This window comes from Danio aesculapii, chromosome 17 (assembly GCF_903798145.1).
Source record: "Danio aesculapii chromosome 17, fDanAes4.1, whole genome shotgun sequence".
NCBI lineage: Eukaryota > Metazoa > Chordata > Actinopteri > Cypriniformes > Danionidae > Danio > Danio aesculapii.
Window position 1 is genome coordinate 43813139 of NC_079451.1, and position 20178 is coordinate 43833316.

A 20178-nucleotide genomic window follows, 5' to 3' on the forward strand; every position below is an offset into this window, starting at 1 on the left:
AGGACGCTCGCGAGTGAAATCTGAGAGAGAAAAAAGTAAGATTGTGTATAAAAAGAAGAGTTATACAACCTTCCGTTGGCTAAATCTCTTCCGTTGTGACAAGAGAGCAAAATAAAGAAGCTTTGTATAAATATACAGTTGAAGTTAGAATTATTAGCCCCCCTCTTTTTAAATATTTCCTAAACAATGTTTAACAGAGCAAGGAAAATTTTACAAGATGTCTGATAATATTTTTTCTTCTGGAAAAAGTCTTATTTGTTTTATTTGGCTAGAATAATATCACCAACCATTCCCATTTTATTAAGGTGTATCCATATAAATGGCCCACCCTGTGTGTGTGTATATATATATATATATATATATATATATATATATATATATATATATATATATATATATATATATGTGTGTGTGTGTGTGTGTGTGTGTGTGTGTGTGTGTGTGTGTTTATCACGTTTTTTTTTTTTATATATATATATTTTTTATTCGCAAATTGTCCACAAATTTCTGGGAATTACCACCACAAAATCGCAAAAAAAAAAAAAAAAATCACAAAATAAATCGTCAAAAACTAGGGGGTCTGATTCTGGGTGAGAATATCTTTCATGAATGTTAGTTTGGGGAAATTCATTCCCATAATTATTCAGTGTTTAATTTTAAAATTTTAATCAAATTAACCTGTCTTGATCCAAAATTAATTTGACATTATTAGAAGACATGGGATCAGCTTTCACTGCTATGCAGATGATACTCAATTACATATTCAACTACCTGACGAGACGTCTAATCTGTCCAAGCTAACTGAGTGTATATAAGATGTTAAAGACTGGATGACCAACAATTATCTTCTCTTAAAACTCAGACAAAACAGAATTATTACTTATTGGGCCTAATCCTGTACACAGCAGATCTCACAACTCGACCTACAATTAGAGGGATACAAAGTTAAGCGTTAGCTCTACTATAAAAGATCTGGGTGTCATATTAGACAGCAATTTAACTTTTAAAAATCATATATCCCATGTCACAAAAACTGCTTTCTTTCATCTGAGAAATATCGCTAAGTTACGAAGTATGCTATCCATCTCAGATGCAGAAAAGCTAGTCCATGCTTTTATGACTTCTAGGCTGGACTACTGTAATGCACTGTTTGCTGGCTGCCCAGCATCCTCTATTAACAAACTTCAATTAGTACAAAATGCAGCTGCCAGAGTTCTTACCAGGTCTAGAAATTTGATCACATCACCCCAATTTTATCCTCCTTACACTGGCTGCCTGTTAAGTTTCGTATTGAATTTAAAATATTGCTTCTTACATATAAAGCTTTAAATAATCTAGCTCCTGTTTATCTAACCAATCTTCTGTCTCGCTACAATCCAACTCGCTCTTTAAGGTCTCAAAACTCAGGGCTTCTAGTAGTACCTAGAATAGCAAAGTCGAGTAAAGGAGGTCGAGCCTTCTCATTTATAGCTCCTAAACTCTGGAATAGCCTTCCTGATAACGTCCGAGGCTCAGACACACTCTCCCAATTCAAAACTAGATTAAAGACCTATCTGTTCAGTAAAGCATACACTTAGTGCACCACTTAGGGGGCTTCCACACAGGTTATGCATCTTGTTGACATACACTGTGAACATCAGCTACGCTAATTATTTTCTTTATTCTCCATTTCCACCTGGGGATACTCTTCCCGAGGCCCTCAGACTATGCAGAGTCACTGATTTGATCCAAGACCAACGACGAGGATGATCCCAAGGTTTTTATATCATGGACCAGGGCCGAATCCTGAGCAGCTACTGTGATGGTCATGGAAGCAGTGGAGAACAATGAGACTGATTCCTGTGACGCTCCAGAGGACAGACGAGGTACTTCGCTGAGGCCAGCTTCCAGCCTCCGCCACTGAGAACTGCAGCTCTGCACGAGACGTTTGGCCAGCGGAGAAATTAAAATGGTCATGCCCAACTGAGCCTGGTTTCTCTCAAGGGTTTTTTTTTTCTTCACTTCCGCCTTTAGTGAAGGTTTTTTTCCCTCTCCGCTGTCGCCACTGGCTTGCATGGTTCGGGATCTATAGAGCTGCGCATCGTTGGATTTGCTCTTCAGTGTTTGGACTCTCAGTAGTGATTATTAAACCACACTGAACTGAGCTAACTGAACTGAACTTAAACACTACAAACTGAACTACACTGTTCCTATTTACTATGACCCTTTATGTGAAGCCTGCTTTGACAACAATCTACATTGTGTAAGCGCTATACAAATAAAGGTGAATTGAATTGAAAAATGCATGTTAACCTACATTGTTAACATTTTTGTGATGCAATACAATTAATTTAGAATTTTTGTTGTCAAAATAATGAGCTCTATGAATAATAAGTGTCATTATTTCTTAAATTTAGCTGAATAAAAATAATACAACATTAAAATGAAATGGTATTTATTACTTTAAACTACACTGTAAAAATCCAACTTACAAATAGTTAACTCAGTTTAAAATTGTATTAGGTGGACTTTTTTTGAGCTCAGAGTTGAATTTACTTATAAAAATTATTTAACTGCATGTTTATTCAATGCAAGTAAAAAATTAAGTCGAGGAGCCTTTAAATTTGAGCGTTTACCACTGTAAAAAATAAAAAGTTCAGTTAACATAAATTTTAAAGCAACCGCCTGCAAGAAATTTTGCAATGGTTAAAGTTGTGCCAATTATTCCGTAAATTATACTTGACTTAAACCAGCTTTTTCAGTCAACTTAAAAAAAAATTTGGCACAACTTCAACCACTGAAGCTTAATAAACTCAACATTTCATTGCTGCTTTAAAATTTTAAGTTAACTCAACTTTTTATTTTTTACAGTGTACATCTTCGAAAAAATAATTAACAAACATGATTCCCAACTTGTGACAACTTACCCCATAAATCAGACAACATGCCCCATTATTAAAGCAACTATATTAATGCCTACAATAATTGTATATACAGTGCAATTAACAGTGGCTATCTACTAAAAAAACAGCAACACTATCTAAATATATATAAAAGCACTAATTCATTAAATTGTGTTTATTTATGGAAGTTGTCCTTGTACATACTTCCCCATGCAGTCTATAACAGTAGCTATTAATCCACGTCACGAAACACAAACAAACATGGTAACATGAAGTATTATAGATCATTATACACCAGGGTCTGAACGTACAGTTACATATTTACAGTCGATCTCAGCCTTGCCGCACGTCTGCTTTCGCACCACACACACGTAACTGCAAGGCACAAAATGTTGATACATTTCTTTGTTTTTCAGGGAGTAAAAAAACAGTAATCGCATCAACTGCCATAAAGTCACATGCCACACAACCGTCGTGTTGCATAGAAATTGTGGCGCTACGTGAGAAAACAAAAACGTGAAGCTTTTTATGTGTCGATCAGGAGCACATTACTGATTCGCTCATCGGGATCTGACAGAAGAAGATTATAGGAAAGATGGAAGACTGCTGAAGTTTACAGCATTTGAGTTCTGGTCACAAGGAGAGTAAAGGGTTTGGGTTAATAGTAGAGCAGCTTGGAGGAAGAGGATGAAGGAGTTTAGATGTGTAAAGTGTCAGACCATGCAGGAACTCTCCAGACCCCCAGAAAACGCCTCAGACAGCCTTTAGTCCATCGTCAGGTTTACTCACAGAGGAGGCCACACTTCCAGACAATCTCTACAGGTAAAACACACAAACACACACGTACAGTATATGGTAGAATATACGAATATACAGAATACAGTTGAAATCAAAATAATTAGCCCTCCTGTGATTTTTTTTCTGATTTGTTTATCAGAGCAAGGAATTTTCACAGTATGTCTGATAATATTTTTTCCTCAGAGAAATTTGTTTTATTTCAGCTAGAAAAAATGCAGTTTTTAATTTTTCAAAACTATTTAAGGTCAATATTATTAGCCCTCTTAAGCAATATTTTTTTTGATTGTCTACAAAACAAACCATTGTAAAACTGTTGTGATGCCAGTGACGTTTTCTCCACTGAGTACTTCCAGTATTCCGAACTACAACTCCCAGAACTCTTTGCACCCATCACCCCTGCAACAGCTGACAATAATCCGACATTCACACACAGACACAGCTGTTGCTCGTTTTCACTGATTACATGGACTCCACTTTCACAGCCGCATTGCTGAGTCTTGTTTTTTCTCAAACATTATGAAGCAGTTTTCCTTGTTTGTTTTCCTGTGTTTTTGATTCTTGCCTTGTTCCTGTTTTGATCCTTTGCGTCCTAGCCTGACCTCTGGATTACCTTTATGTTTTGTTTTGCTCTTGTTTTTGACCTTAGCCTGAGTTTTAATAACTGCATTTGTATCTGCACGTCTGTTGTCCTACGTAACATATACAATGACTTGCCTAATTACCCTAACTTGCGTAATTAACCTAGCTAACCTAGTTAGGCCTTTAAATGTCACTTTAAGCTGAATTCTAGTATCTCGAAAATATCTAGTAAAATATTATTTACTGTCATCATGGCAAGATAAAAAAAAATCAGTTATTAAAAAATTGTTAGTAACTATAATGTTTAGAAATGTGTTGAAAAAATCTTATTTCCATTAATCATGGATTTACTTATTTTAATGTGATTATTTGACTTAACTTAAAAATATTAAGTAAATCCATTGCTTTAAAACTGTTAATTAAATAAACTATGTGCAATATAAAATTAAGTCAAGTCAACAATAAAATTAAAATTACATTTATTAAATTACATTTATTAACTACCTATATATATTAACTACCTACTGTTATATAAACTATATATATATATATAATATTATATATATAATATATATATATATATATATATATATATATATATATAGATAGAAAAAATTATAATTATTTAAAAATAATAATAATAATAAATAAGGGTATTTATTATGAACTGGTTAGTTTGAGCTAGTTCGCTAATTCGAGCCTCTGCTGGGTCAATTGGTATTTCTATGTGTAGTTTGCATGTTCTCCTCTTGTTGTCGTGGGTATCCTTCGGGTACTCCGGTTTCTCACACAGTCCAAAGACATTCGCTATAGGTGAATTGGATAAGCTAAATTGGCCGTAGTGTATGTGTGTGAAAGCAAAAGCGTATGGATGTTTCCCAGTAATGGGGTGCAGCTGGAAGGGCATCCGCTGCATAAAACATATGCTGGATAAGTTGGCAGTTAATTCCGCTGTGGCGACCCCAAATTAATGAAAGAAATGAATGAATAAATAATCATTAATTTCAAACTTTTATTATTATTACTATTATTATTATTGCAGATTTAAATAATAAATACTATTAAACACATGAATTATACATGATAGTAAAATCTAAATCTCCACAGATTCCCTAAGATGTCTGATAGTCACATATGCTCAATAATGCATTGGACTGGATGAGTGTGTGTTTGTTGAGCGCAGTGACTGCAGGGCTGATATGCTGGAGTCTGCAGAGACTGATGTTTCTCTGCTCTTCAATGTCTCCAGCAAGCCTCAGGCCAATAACCAGCTAACATCTTCAAGATGACCTTGCTTTGTATCATACAACTCTTATCACTTCATCATTCATGAATGCAGTGCTTACACACCAACACTCACTTTTATTTGTACAAATATTTGCAAAGTGTTAGCGGGTGCATTCACAACTGCCTTTAAAATGGACTACATTTCCTCAGCTTAAGAAATGTAAACAATCCAAATTTGAATGTGAACAGATACACAGAAGGATGGAGATTGTCAGAGGGACAATAGATATGTAGACCGACAGCAGATGGATAGATAGATAGATAGATAGATAGATAGATAGATAGATAGATAGACAGACATACAGACAGACAGACAGACAGACAGAACAGAAGAAAGAAAGAAAGAAAGAAGAAAGAAAGAAAGAAAGAAAGAAAAAAGAAAGAAAGAAAGAAAAAGACAGATGAATGGATGGAAGGAAGATACAGAGAAGAAAGGATGGAATGAAGGAAAGATTGTCAGATAGACAGACAGACAGACAGAGAGACAGACAGACAGACAGACAGACAGACAGACCGACCTATCGATCGATCGCTGGATAGATAGATAGATAGAGATAGATATAGATAGATAGATAGATAGATAGATAGATAGATAGATAGATAGATAGATAGATAGATAGATAGATAGATAGATAGATAGATAGATAGATAGAAAGAAGAAACAAGAAAGAAAGAAAAGAAAAAGAAAGAAAGAAAGAAGAAAAAAAAGAAGAAAGAAGAGAAAGAAAGAAAAAAGAAAGAAAGAAAGAAAGAAAGAAAGAAGAAGAAAGAAAGAAAGAAAGAAAGAAAGAAAGAAAGAAAGAAGATGAAGGATGGATACAGAGGAAGAAAGGATGGAATGAAGGAGAAGGAAGAATAAAAAAAAGAAGAAAGGACAGTCAGAAGAACAGAAAGAACGATAAGGAAGAAAGAAAGATGGATGGAAGGATAGATACAGAGGAAGAACATGACGAATGAAGGAATTGAAAGAAGAAGAAGAAGGAGAAGGAAGGAAGGAAGTAAGGATGAATGGATGGACGTCAGAAGAAGAAAGAAAGAAGAAAGAAGAAAAGAAGAAAGAAAGAAAGAAAGAAAGAAAAAAAGAAAGACAGAAAGAAGAAGGATGTATGATGGATGTAATGATAGACAGGAATGAAGGAATATGAGTAGAAGGAAGGACGGAAGGAAGCAAGGAAGGAAGGAAGAAGGAAGGATGGACAGATGGACGAGCGGTCAGATGGACAGAGAGAAAGAAAGAAAGAAAGATAAGAAAGAAAGAAAAAAGAAAAAGAAAGAAAGAAAGATGATGGATGATAGATACAGAGAAGAATGACTGAAAGAAGAATGAAGGAAGAAAGGAAGAAAGGAAGGAAGCAAGGAAGAAGGATGGATGGTCAGAAAAGAAAAAGAAAGAAAGAAGAAAAGAAAGAAAGAAAGAAAGAAGAAAGAAAGAAAGAATGGATGGAAGGATAGATACAGAGGAATAAATTACTGAATGAAGGAATGAAAGAGTAAGAAGGAAGAAAGGAAGAAACCAAGGAAGGAAGGATGGATGGATGGATGGATGGGTGGACGGTCAGACGGTCATAAAGAAAAAGAAAGAAGAAAAAAGGAAGAAAGAACAAAAGAAAGACGGATGAATGGATGGAAGGAAAGAGAGAGGAAGAAAGCTGGAATGAGGAAGGATTGTCCAGACAGACAGACAGACAGACGACTGACCGACCGACCTATCGATCGATCGCTGGATAGATAGATAGATAGATAGATAGATAGATAGATAGATAGATAGATAGATAGATAGATAGATAGATAGATAGATAGATAGATAGATAGATAGATAGATAGATAGATATATAGATAGATAGACACACAGACAGAGAAATAATAAGTAAAGAAATAAGGATGGATGGATGGATGGATGGGTGGATGGATGGATGGATCATTGCAATTCAACATCCTGTCATCAATTCAATTCAAAGTCTCTCTCATGAATTTAAAGGGAGCCAAACGCTGCAAGTGACCTGCTGTCCAGTGCTGTACCCGCTCTAAAGTCTGTGTTTCCATCTGTTAATTCAGCCAGATTACAGTGTGTGCTATACTGTTGCAGTCTGGACGTTTGTGAGGGAATAAGAGAGCGCCTCTCTTTAAGTTTTCCATCTGCTGTATGTGCTTTTCATCAAGAGAAATGATTGCCGCCCAGCACACGTTCATTATTTCAGCCCCTGCGCTGATGAGGCCACAGAAACAGAGGAGACAGAGAAAAATGGGAAGACAATTCAAAGACTAACCCCATTGGATACATAGACTGCGTTACGTATGAGGCTTTTCAACCAATTTACTGGTAAGGGAGTCATCATGTAGAAAGTACAGTGGCCTATAATTTAAAGCATAACACTGGCGGTCCAGACTGGCCATCTGCGTCATCCTGAAGTGAGCCTCGGGGCTTTTATCAAGGCGAATTTCACAACCCGAAGAAAGAAAACACAAAACAGACTCGTTCCAAAGACACCACTAATATGCTATGCTAACTTGCAGCAGGTATTCATGTTAGTACTGTTTATTTAATGTGCAGCAATGTTCATTTATGTTCTCAAAGCAGGCAAATTATCAGCCTTCCTGCAAATTTTTACATTTATATTTAGCAGAATTTCTATGTGCAACTTTGGGCGGGAGGGGTTCCAGTTCGGGGACCACAGGATTTCATCTCTGTTATTCGCAGATGATGTTGTTGTGTTGGCTTCATCGGACATGGACCTACAAGGCTGGGATGAGTATCAGTACCTTTAAGTCAGAGGCCATGGTAGTCCACCTGAAAAAGGTGGTTTGCCATCTCCAGGTTGGTGGAAAGATCCTTACCCCAGGTAGAGGACTTCAAGTATCTTGGGTTTTGTTCACGAAGGACGGAACATGAGATTGACAGGAGGATCTGTGCAGTGGCAGCAGTAATGCGATTGATGTATCGGTTCATTGTATAAAAAAGGGAGCTGAGAGGCAAAGCTCTTGATTTACCGTTCAATATACGTTCCTACTCTAACCCATGGTCATAAGTTTGGGTCATGACCGAAAGGACAAGATCTCCGATACAAGCGGCGGAAATGAATTTCCTTCGCAGGGTGGCAGGTCGCACCCTATGGATAGGTGAGAGAGCTCTGTCATCCGGGGAGCTCAGAGTAGAGCCAGTGCTCCCTCCACATCAAGAAAAGCCAGATGAGGTGGGTCGGGCATCTGTTTTGGATGCTTCCTGGACGCCTACCTAGGGAGGATGGGGGAGGCCTCGGGGAATTCCCAGGACAATGCCTCGAGATCCCCCCGGAGAAGCTGGAGGAAGTGTCTAGGGAGAGGGAAGTCTGGGGTTCTCTCTTGAGACTGCTGGCCCATGACCCGGCCCCAGATAAGTGGAAGAAAATGAAATGAAATATTTAGCAGATGTCCAAAGCTACCTACAATTGAGGAGGCCTTCAGCATTTTAACAAGAGGCAATACACATAAGATATGCTAATTATACAAAGAAACTGTTTGTGCTCAGAGAGTTAGGAGTGCTAAAGTTAAGAGGGGGGGATGTTTTTAGAGAGAGAGTTTTTCTGGTGGCACAGTGGCTTAGTGGTTAGCACTGTCACCTCTTAGCAAGAAGGTCGCTTTGGTTGAGTCCCGGCTGAGTCAGTTGGCATTTGGAGTTGTGTGAATTTGCATGTCCTCCCCGTGCTGGCGTGGGTTTCCCCTCCGGGTGCTCCAGTTTCCCCCACAGTCCAAAGACATGCGCTATAGATAAATTGAATAAACTAAATTGCCCGTAGTGTATGTGTGCGAATGAGTTGTATGGGTGTTTTTTCAGTACTGTGCTGCAGCTGAAAGGGAATCTGCTGTGTAAACATCCGCTAGATAAGTTGGTTCATTCCACTGTGGCGATCCCTGATGAATAAAGGGACTAAGCCAAAAGAAAATGAATTAAAAGTGTTTCTACGGGTGGTTTGTCAGCCCACTGACCTGTGTGAGGGACACTTAGAACTGATAATGTTTTGTCATGATCACCAATGATCTAGCCCTTCTAGATAGCTTGAAACACTCACTTTCCCCCGAGCTACAATTCTGCCACCGAATTGCACTACATTTCCCATCAGGCACCTCACTCACACACCAGTTCCAGATCACCCCTGATTACGTATACACAGCTGGAAGCTCATCATAGATATCCTAGACTATACACCACACTTGCACACACACAGTGCTGAGTCTTCTTCTTATCCTGTAGCATTACAAAGTGTTCTATTGTCTAGCTTTGCCTTGTATTCTGACCCTTTTTTTGTTTCTCGTTTATGCTGATTTTACACTTGTATTGACTCTTTCTTTGCCTGTGACCATGATGACGATTTTGGAATTTCCTCATGATACTGTTTGTTCCTGTTTTGACCATTGCCTGCATTAATAACTGCATTTGGACCCTCAACTCCATTGAATCCCGACATCCATGTTGCTGATTTGGGGTTGTCATTTGAATTTTTTCAAATATTTCCTAAGTGATGTTTCAGTTGCACTTTTTTCTTCAGAGAAAGTCTTGAAAAATATTTTTTAAGGGGCAACACAGTGGCGCAGTGGGTAGTGCTGTTGCCTCACACCAAGAAGGTCGTTGGTTCGGCTGGGTCAGTTGGCGTTTCTGTGTGAAGTTTGCATGTTCTCCCTGCGTTCGTGCGGGTTTCCTCCGGGTGCTCCGGTTTCCCCCCACAGTCCAAAGACACGCAGTACAGGTGAATTGGGTATATTAATTGTCCATAGTGTATATATGTGTGCGAATGAGTGTGTATGGATGTTTCCCAGTGATGGGTTGCGGCTGGAAGGGCATCCGCTGCGAAGCATATGCTGGATAAGTTGGCGGTTCATTTCCGCTGTGGGCGACCCCAGATTAATAAAGGGACTAAGCCGAAAAGAAAATGAATGAATGAATATTTTTAGGCTAACTTGCCCAATTGGACTAATTAACGTAGTTAAGCTGTTAAACTTGCAAATTTAGATGAATACTTGTGTCTTGCAAAATATCTAGTAAACTATTATGTACTGTAATCATAACAAAGAAAAATATTATATTAGAAATTATTTATTAAAACTATTATGCTTAAATGTGTTGAAAAACATCTCTCCATTAAACACCCCTTTGAATTTTTTTCAGTAATAAATTTATTTTAAATAATAATTTCAAAATACTCCATATATAAAGATAAATATGTATGTTTGATAATAAAAAAAAATCTGTTTTAGCATCACAGTTTAATTTATTTTGTTGACACTGTTTCACATTGTATGCAACCAACAACCAAAGAAAAAAATACACACACAAAACAGGCTCATTTCAAAGCCACTGCTAATAAATCACACTAACGTGCAGTATGGAGTGAACTGGAAATGGGGTTGTTTGCAATGTAACGCTTGGCATGGAGAAAGCCCCTGCGGCTGTTTCTCAGTTGTGTGTGTTGAAGCGGCTCCTCCAGCACCTACCTTGACCTGAGGCCTGCTGCTGACTCTAGTTGTTCCTGCAGATGAGCTATCAGTCTGTGCACCACTGATCTGAGCCCTGCAGCCCTGCGCAACACCCACTGCTGCTCTCTGACCTCGCCAGCTGCAAGACACACCAAAACACAGAAAGGTTACTTCCCTCATTTATTCCGCTTTTTTTTTCACATTTCTTGTTATTCTCTTAGTTTGTGCTGAACTTTTTGCGTTGTTTACAATGACTGATATTTAAATTCTAAATCAATCTATATTCATTCATTACTCTTACTTCGGCTTAGTCCCTTGTTTATCAGGGTCGCCTCAGAGAAATGAACCGCCAACTATTCTGGCATATGTTTTACGCAGTGGATGCCCTTCCTGCAACAACCCAGAACTGGGAAAAAAGTATAATTTTAATTATAAATTAAAAGAGAGTATTTATTTTTTATATTGTAGTCATTTAACTTTAACATTATAATGTATTGCAATTTTACATAAATTAAATTAAATTAAGAAGAGAAAGAAAGAAAAAAGAAAGAGAAGAAAGACAGAAAGAAAGAAAGAAAGAAAGAAAGAAAGATCGATGGATGAATGGATGGAAGGATAAATACACAGGAAGAAAAAAATGAACGAAGGAAGGAAGGAAGGACAGTCAGTTGGACAAAGAAAGAATGGATGACGGGCAGAATGATAGATACACAGATAGGAAAAAGGAAGGAATGAACGAATGAACAAAGGAAGGATGGACCGTTGAATGGACAAAAAAAAAAGAAATATGGATACGGATAGAGGGATAGAACAAAGATAGAAGGAAGGAATGAAGGACGGATGATAGTCGAAAGAAGAAGAAGAAGAAGAAAGAAAGTAAGAAAGAAAGAAAGAAAAAAACAAAGAAAAAGAAAGAAAGAAGAAGAAAGAAAAGAAGGATAGATGGACGGACAGATGGACGAGCGGTGGACAGAAAAGAAGAGAAATAAAGAGAAGAAAGAAAAGAAAGAAAGAAAGAAAAGAAAGAATGGAAGATAGATACAGAGGAAGAAATGACTGAATGAAGGAATGAAAGAGGAAGAAAGAGAAAGAAGAAGAAAGAAGAAAGAAAAGAAAGAAAGAAAGAAGAAAGAAAAAAAGAAAGAAAGAAAGAAAAGAGAAAGAAAGAAAAAGAAGGAGGATGATAGATGATAACACATACAGTAAGGAAAAAAAAAAGGAAGGACAGACGATCAAACGGACAGAGAATAACATAAAGAAAGATTGATGGATGAATGGATGGAAGGACAGATAACAGGAATAAAGGAGAGAAGGAAGGACAGTCAGATGGACAAAGAAAGAATGATAATGAATGATTAGATGATGGATAGATGGATGAAAAGATAGATACCAGATAAAGAAAATGGGACAAGAGAAAGAAAGAAAGAAAGAAAGAAAGAAGAAAAGAAAAAACAAAAAGAAAAAGAAAGAAAAGAAAGAAGAAAAGAAAAGAAGGATGGATGGATAGATGGAAGGACAGATACACAGACAGAAAGGAAGGAAAGAAAAAAGGAAGGACAGACGGTCAAACGGACAGAGAATAACAGAAAGAAAGATTGATGGATGAATGGATGGAGTAGATACACAGGAGAAAGGAGAGAAGGAAGGACAGTCAGATGGACAAAGAAAGAATGAATGGATGAATGAATGATTGGATAGATGGATGGATAATTAACCAAACTACATTATGTTATAATGTTATGTTCTATAGTGTTATCGGCACATTTCTCATTGCATCGATGAAAAAAAAGAACCAAAACTGTCAGAATTTGCCTGAAATGTCCTCAAATAATAGCTTTTCATATTAAATTAGTAGAAGAATGATTAAAACATTTCCTTCACATTATAGGCCTGCAATATTCTATGAAATACAGTAATTACAACACTGACATTGAAAACATGACGAATAACAGTGAGAAATACAAGCAGAGCATGAACAGGATTGAAGGTTGAAATGATGAAGATTGTTACAGTACTCTTCCTCTTTCATCCAGCTATTTTAATGAAATCCATACGCCCTTATGCAATGCTTAAAACTCCGCAATTCAATTGATGGCTCGAGTAAAATTAATTCTGTGTTTTCAGACTCAACGATTAGCTGAAAAGCAGTAACTTAATTCGCCTGATATAAGGTCAAACGCAGGATTTGCAGACAGAGTGGGAAGCAGGCGAGAGAGAAGTTTGCATATGAAATAGAAAAGTACTTAAAAAGAAACACATACTAATTCAGTCATGAAATTAAGTAATGATCCTCGCCGCATTCTTGCTTATGAATCATAATATAATCTGACTGATTATGATTATTCTGTTCTGTAGACCTTAAAATTTTAAATCTACGCCTGCAAATCCTTCTTCCATTAGCACTTCAGGGGGAAAGCGCAGGGGAGGGTGTGAAGGGGCTGCGAGAGAATGAATAAAATCCCCTCTTAAATATTTAGTCAATGAGATGAATTCGGCAGAAACGCACACCGCTCTCATTACAAGCAGATAGAGCGCGGTGTAATGTCGAAACACACCTGTTTATGAGTCGACCTGGCTTCCAGCAGAGAGCGGCGCCCTTTCCCGACATTCTTCTGTTTCATCAACTGTGAAGCAGGAGCCCTTTCATCGCTATCAGTCTTCCTTATCAGCGGACAGTTAATTTTGGGATTAATATAAAGGCTGCCATCCTCTTTTAAAGGATTTGTAGTGGAGCAAGAGACTCTTATCTTAGTCATTACAGGGGAAATATTGGATTCAATTTTAGTATCTGCAAAACATTCAACAGTATCTATCGGGGTTTCACATGGTAAAGGATTAAGATAAGGCGCCTCATTATGGCACTCTGACTGGCTACCAGCTACACTTGCTTCAGAAACACCATGTGCTTTTTGGTATTCATCGCAGCCGATGAAGGTTTTAGGAGAGCAATGGGCTCTATTAGTTTGGCGCCATGTCTCGTGGGCCGTTTGCTAATGGACATGCTGTAACAGAGAGGGGGCCTAGGTACACTTCTTCCGTACAGGCCTCAAACAGCGGCTCTCGTCACGGATATCTGGGCTACTGGAAAGGATTGGGGTGCTGCTCTTGTCCTCGGTGCATGTGCTGACCTCTCCGCAATCGCTGTCATGCGAAGACAGCGAGAGATATGAGTAAAAGTCGCCCTTTCTCAAATGAATAAGCCGATGGGAGTGCTCAAGGACCTTCTCTTTATCTGAGATACAGACGTTGGGCTGCAAACCTCCGTCGGCTCCTCTTTGGTTTTCCGGGCCACAGATGTCAGGTCGATGATCTCCATCACAAAGTCATGAACGTTTTCACTCCTGGCTTCTTCGGACATGAAAGCGGGGTGACTGCAGCAATCAGAAGAGCTTTCCTGATGGTTCTCGTGGACATCGTTCAGAAATGCGGCAAGCTGCTTCTGTCGGCTGAGAGCGTGTGCTGCTAACCCCGAGCAATCATCTGTTGGAGACATCGAAGGGGAGGGACGGCGGGAATTGTGACAAGGCAGTTCGCCTTTTAACTGCCCTTCCAGGGAGCCCAAGCTTAACTGTTCACATGAGGATGGAGAGGTGGCAGTCAGCATATTGCTTTTGACACCTGTGGTAGCATCCACCCCGTAGGAGGCTTTAAATGGCTCCCCTTTCTTGGTTAGCAGACTTCCCTCCTCCCTCAGCAGCTCATCATCTTCGTCTTTGGCTTTGATATGAGAGCTCTCGACATTGCCGTTTTCCATATATCATCCACAAAGCGGCTGATATAGTTCCTGGTGGCATCCCGGCGGTTCCCATCCACCTCCTGGTGCTTGAGGCTCTCGTTTTTAGCATTAGTATTGGCTTCCAGGAGTCTCAATGCAGATCTGCTGAGTAAGTGCAGATCGCTGGCGGTCTTAATAGGTGACAGGATGTCTCTAGACAGGGTGCCACACTGCAGTTCATCCACTAGATCTGCCTCGTTTTTTCTCTAATCTGAGATCGAGGCTTCATCCAGCTTTGAAACTCACCCTTTATGTAATCCAACCCAAGAGCGAAGGAGCCTTCAATGTACTCTTCTCTGAGGTTACACTAGAGTCATCATCTTTAATACCGAGCTCCTCTTCGTGAGCGTCAATGTAGAGCTGGAGAGAAGATCGCTGTCTTCTTCATCGTCGGTGCAGGCTGATGTGCAAGAAACGTTAACAACCATACTGATGCTTGCATCCGTCTCATCAGCTTGTTGCTGGCTGTGGCAATGTTTTCGGAAGGATGCATTGGATTCAGCAGCCATGCAGCGGTTCATTTGCACGGCTAAGTCTTCGGATGCCACCGAGGAGTCTTCAGTGCTGCTCAGCTCTGTCAGGGAAGCTGCCGAGCTCTCGTTAATGGAGGAGGGAGCGCCAGTCGAGCGTGACCCACGCCACAGTGAGCTGCTCTGGAGCGTTACGTCAGACACACTGCGCGTCATCTTCAGAGCAAGTGGGGTTTGGATGTTCTCAAGGCGTTTCAGAAGTTCTAGAGTTCTTCTGCTCAGTTCCCCAGTGGGCTCCACAGTCGATCCGATGTCCCTCAGACTTTCCTTACTTCCCCATCCTCTGCACTCTTACACGGAGCAAGCCAACTTTCTAGGGAAGTGCTACGAGTGAGTGTGTCTTTGCTTGTTGGGAAAAGCTCTCCCACTGCATAAAGGGAGTCTAGGGAAGACCCCTGGGAGAGCTGTGCAAACTCCTTTTGGAGCTTTCGGTGTGTAGTCACTCTCTCATCATCTCCACTCATGCTGGGATTTTCATCGCCAGACTCTTGGCATAGCCCGGCCTTTGGCAAGGATCTTCACAGGCTCCTTGCGATGTTTTTTCTGCTTTCTCCACATTCATCTCTCTTCTTTCTCGTGCCATGGCATCGCTGATCTCTCTTCCCAATGGTAAGACTGTCACCATATTCAGCGCACTTGTTGGCACGCTCCAAAACTCTGTCTATATCCTCATCTGAGACTCTGTCTCCATTATGTGAATCTTCTCTGATAGGAGGAGTGAGGGTAACGCAAACTTTAAATCATCACTCTGGCACAGCAGGCAAATTTCAGAGTTACCCAAGGTCTCTGTGTCCCCTTCACTTACTATCCCACTTTCGCTTTCTGATCTCCTGGGTGAATACGATAGCAGCCTCTGTTTCCCCCTCAGCAGGTCTCCCAGGATATCAGGTAGGGATTCAGCCGAGGAAAAGGATGAATCCATGCTCACTCTCTTGAGCAGTGATTGCTCGGCTTTAGCTAGAGATGATTGTGATTATATTGGGGTTGTTGATAGAGTTCAACGTTATGCAGACTGTACACCTGATAAACATGGGAAGATGGAGCGCACTGTGTGTCAATTGGGCATGACTCAGTGAGACTCGAAGGCTCCTTTGGGGAATTAAGGTGTGATGTAGATCCAGGGGTTTTCTCATCTTCACCGTTCTGTGTCTCCATATCGATTGTCATGTCCATCTCGTCCCACTCCCAAGAGTCTTCTGTCAGGCCATGGAGGTCCATGAGCGAAGGCTCGATGAGGTTTCCAGGGACCTGCAGCAGAGAGAGAAAAAACAAGATGACAAGGCATATAAACTCTTGATTGTACTTTTAATTAGATCAAATGCCAAGTTAATTTATGACCAACACATTTTCGCATAGATATGGGCATTCAGCACAGGGCATGATGACACAAATTGCTTTGCATCTTGTTTAAGCGGGAAGAGTCTATTTATATGATCCTCTTTATCTCATTAATCTAATAAACTGGCAAATCTAACACTTGCTTTGTATGTCATATATCCCATTAAATGAATTTTTTTAGATTTCTGTTTATTCTCTATCTGCTGATGAGGAAAATACTAATGCACAGGCTTGGATTGCTAGTGCATGATAAAAAGCCTCAACTGTGAGAACAATCAATCAGTCTAATCAAATAAAAATAATTTCAGTTAGCTGCCTCAGCTAACATTTGTACCCCGATTGCAGCACATAACGTTTTAATCAGATAGACTAATTATAACCTTTAGTCACGTCATTACCAAAGTAATTTTGCCATTTTGTGGAAAGTTAAACAAGACGGTCTAGTAAGGCATGAGATTTCTGCCATCTTCTATTCAGCGTAATAGTGAAATCCTTTAATAGCTTGACATTGTCAATTAAAGCCTTTCTCCTTTTAACAGCCTCTATTGCACTGGTTTAAGAGCAGGTGAAAGTTAACTTAAAAACCATTGTCTTTCATTGACCTTCAAACTGAATTCTTGATATACTTAAAAAAAGGAAAAAATCCTCCAAAAAATGAAAGAGTAACGATTGGAATTTCTTTCAGACACAAGACTTGTTGTGAGCAAGGCCTCCTGAAGCATTCAACAGTCAGCTATTTCATCATCTCACAAAGTGTACTGTATTCACAAAAACAAACTCTCCCTATTATTTTTCTTTTCTTTTCATCTGCAACCGCAAAAAAAAAAAAAAAAAGTGAAATTGCACTTCAGCCCCGCAAGGTCAAGCTGAGCGAGGGCCGAGTAATTTGTCTTTCCAGTGTAAGTGAGTGGACATTCACAAACAGGTTGCTGGGCTTTTCTGCATGAGGCACGAAGCCTCCCCAGAGCCCTGCTGCTGCCATGCAGGAATGCACAACATCTACATGACAAAAGGCAAAGTCTAGCCCTTGGCCCACTCCCCCGTTTAACACGCACTGTAACGGTCCCACACATACAATAAGAAACTAGTTAAGGGTTCCGTTTTCAGGATGGGAAGTCTTTTTATACTGCGCTGAACATGGTATATGCGCATGTTATGTCCTTTAAGAGACTGCTTTCTCCTTTCAGTGCTGGACGGGGACAGCGGATCAAGTTATTTCATTGCTACGGGTTACTCAATCTGCATTAAGAACAGTCAGTTATTTCTGGCAGCATCTGTAATCGATTGAGTTCACAGTACATTGGGTATCTGGGGAGCGCATCCAGCCACTGTCCCCTTACTCTGTGCATTCAAGAATAATATGTGGCCACTTTCCCTGCCTTATACATCATTCTTATTGCAGTGCTACAGTGGTGCTGCACTATATTATTGGTGCAAGTGTATTTCTGCTTTACAAATTGTCCTGGACAGCTTCGTTTGAGTGGAGAAACGTATAAGAAGGTCTTTGAAATGACAGTTTGGGTGGGTTGAATAAAATATATGGAAATGCTGATTTTTAGTTAAATAAATTATATCAAAATGTTGATTTATAGAATCATATATCACTAATTTTAGAATTTTAATGGATGCATTAAATGATTGAAACACCAAGCTTCACATTTGATTGATTTCTATCCATTACAAGCAAATAGTGCAAGGATCTATCTCACCATTTATCAGTGTTTAGGAGAATTTGAACTGAAAAATCTACAGTAATTAAGCAGGATAACAGTTATAGATATGACATAAAGAGTGATACAAACCCCCTACACTTTATATAACACCAGCTGGATGTACGTTATGCCTTCTATACTACAAATTGAGCTGAATGGACTAAACAGGTACAGATTTGCAATGCTTTTTTAATTACATAAATTACTTTCAGCACTTATTTTAGTCAAAGTAGCAAATTATGTTTGCTTAATTAAAAGCGGTGTATGCATGCATTTGCAAGATGGGAAATTGCACCGTGCAAACAGTGTTTTTGAGCTTGTTTGAGCCAATTTGCATAATTCCTTTAGCTGCTAAATAATGCAAACAGAGCCTACAACTCCTTTTTAAAAATAATATACAGTACACAGCGCACAGTTTTAGTAAACAGTACCGCGTTCCATCTCAAACGCAATTAAATTGACAACCCCAAACAACCACGTAACTCGCTGCTGAACTATTAACGTACCATGCATTGTTGAAGAAACTAACTAGCTAGAACCTTGTTGTTTAGACCTATCATTAGGGATGTTTTGGAGGTATTCATTGAAATTTAAAGATTAGAATAATATTAGATTAATGCTTAAATGTTTTAAGTGCTTAAACACTGTTTTATTCTCTGATATTTTGTTTTATTATGTGGGTCCCACAATCACGTATGCAGCAAAAGCAAACAAACTAAATGGCAAGTATATATGTATGTATGTACACTACCTGACAAAAGTCTTGTCGCCTTTCAAAGTTTCAGGAACAACAAATAATAACTTGACATCTAGTTGATCATTTGGTATCAAAAAGTGGCTTATATAAAAGGCAAAGGCCTCTAGATTACGCTTATTACACTTAACATCTCTGCAATGACTCAAATAACTTATTAAAGAAGTCATCTGGAATGGCAAAGAAAGCGTTCTTGCAGGACTCCCAGAGTTCATTAAGATTCATTGGATTCATCTTCAACGCCTCCTCAATCTTACCCCAGACATGCTCAATAATGTTCATATCTGGTGATTGGGCTGGCCAATCCTGGAGCACCTTCGCAGAATGTAACTCTAAACCATAATTTTTCCTTCACCAAACTTGACTGATTTCTGTGAGAATCTTGGGTTCATGCGCGTTCCAATACGTCTTATGCAGTATTTGTGATGATTGGGATGCAGATTGGGATCTACCTTCCACTTTTCCAAATAATCAACTAGAAGTCAAGGTTTTATTTATTGCACTTACAACTGAGATCGACAACAAGACTTCAGGTAGTGTATGGTATGTATAATAAAGGTAGAGTGTACTGTATGTTAGCGTACATATTTGCTTATGCTTATGATCTATTTAAGTCCATATTTCCTATATTAGAAGGAAACTAGGCTTCTAATAAAAGCTGTAGTTCAACTTTGCAAGTTTCAATTCTGTTTGTAAATGTTTGCTGGAACAATACATTCAGGAAACATGTATTGACTAACATGAACAAATAATTAGTAATGCATTTACCACTGTATACTAATTATTTGTTTATGAGTCAGTGCATTAACTAATATGAACTAATGGACCATTTTATAAAGTGTTACCAAATATTTGGTTTGACTGAGTGAATTTAAATTGCAAAAAATGCTGTGTACCACACAATGCCAATGTTGTCGCAACACCTATCAATTAACTTAATTGTTTTTACAAATTTAAGTGGCTTGAGACCAAAAAATTTAATTGTCCCCCAAAAATTGAGAATTGTGTTGTTTCAACTCATTTTAAATAAGTAGTTTGAACAAGCAGCAAAAGTCATTTTTTGAGTGTACAACTT

At 38.8% G+C, this 20178-nt stretch overlaps 1 protein-coding gene across 1 annotated transcript in view; it reads right to left on the bottom strand.

Moving 5' to 3' along the window:
- Positions 1–3042: 3042 nt before the first annotated feature.
- akap6 (A kinase (PRKA) anchor protein 6) overlaps positions 3043–20178 on the bottom strand; it is a 324063-nt gene continuing 306927 nt past the window's right edge. The window contains 17 exon segments of the mRNA XM_056476530.1: positions 3043–3698; positions 11013–11108; positions 11110–11133; positions 13550–13923; positions 13926–14015; positions 14018–14056; positions 14059–14226; positions 14229–14748; positions 14751–14974; positions 14977–15066; positions 15069–15113; positions 15116–15577; positions 15580–15800; positions 15802–15844; positions 15847–16038; positions 16041–16268; positions 16271–16547. Coding sequence (XP_056332505.1) covers positions 3636–3698; positions 11013–11108; positions 11110–11133; positions 13550–13923; positions 13926–14015; positions 14018–14056; positions 14059–14226; positions 14229–14748; positions 14751–14974; positions 14977–15066; positions 15069–15113; positions 15116–15577; positions 15580–15800; positions 15802–15844; positions 15847–16038; positions 16041–16268; positions 16271–16547 — 3156 coding nt within the window. The 3' untranslated portion in view covers positions 3043–3635.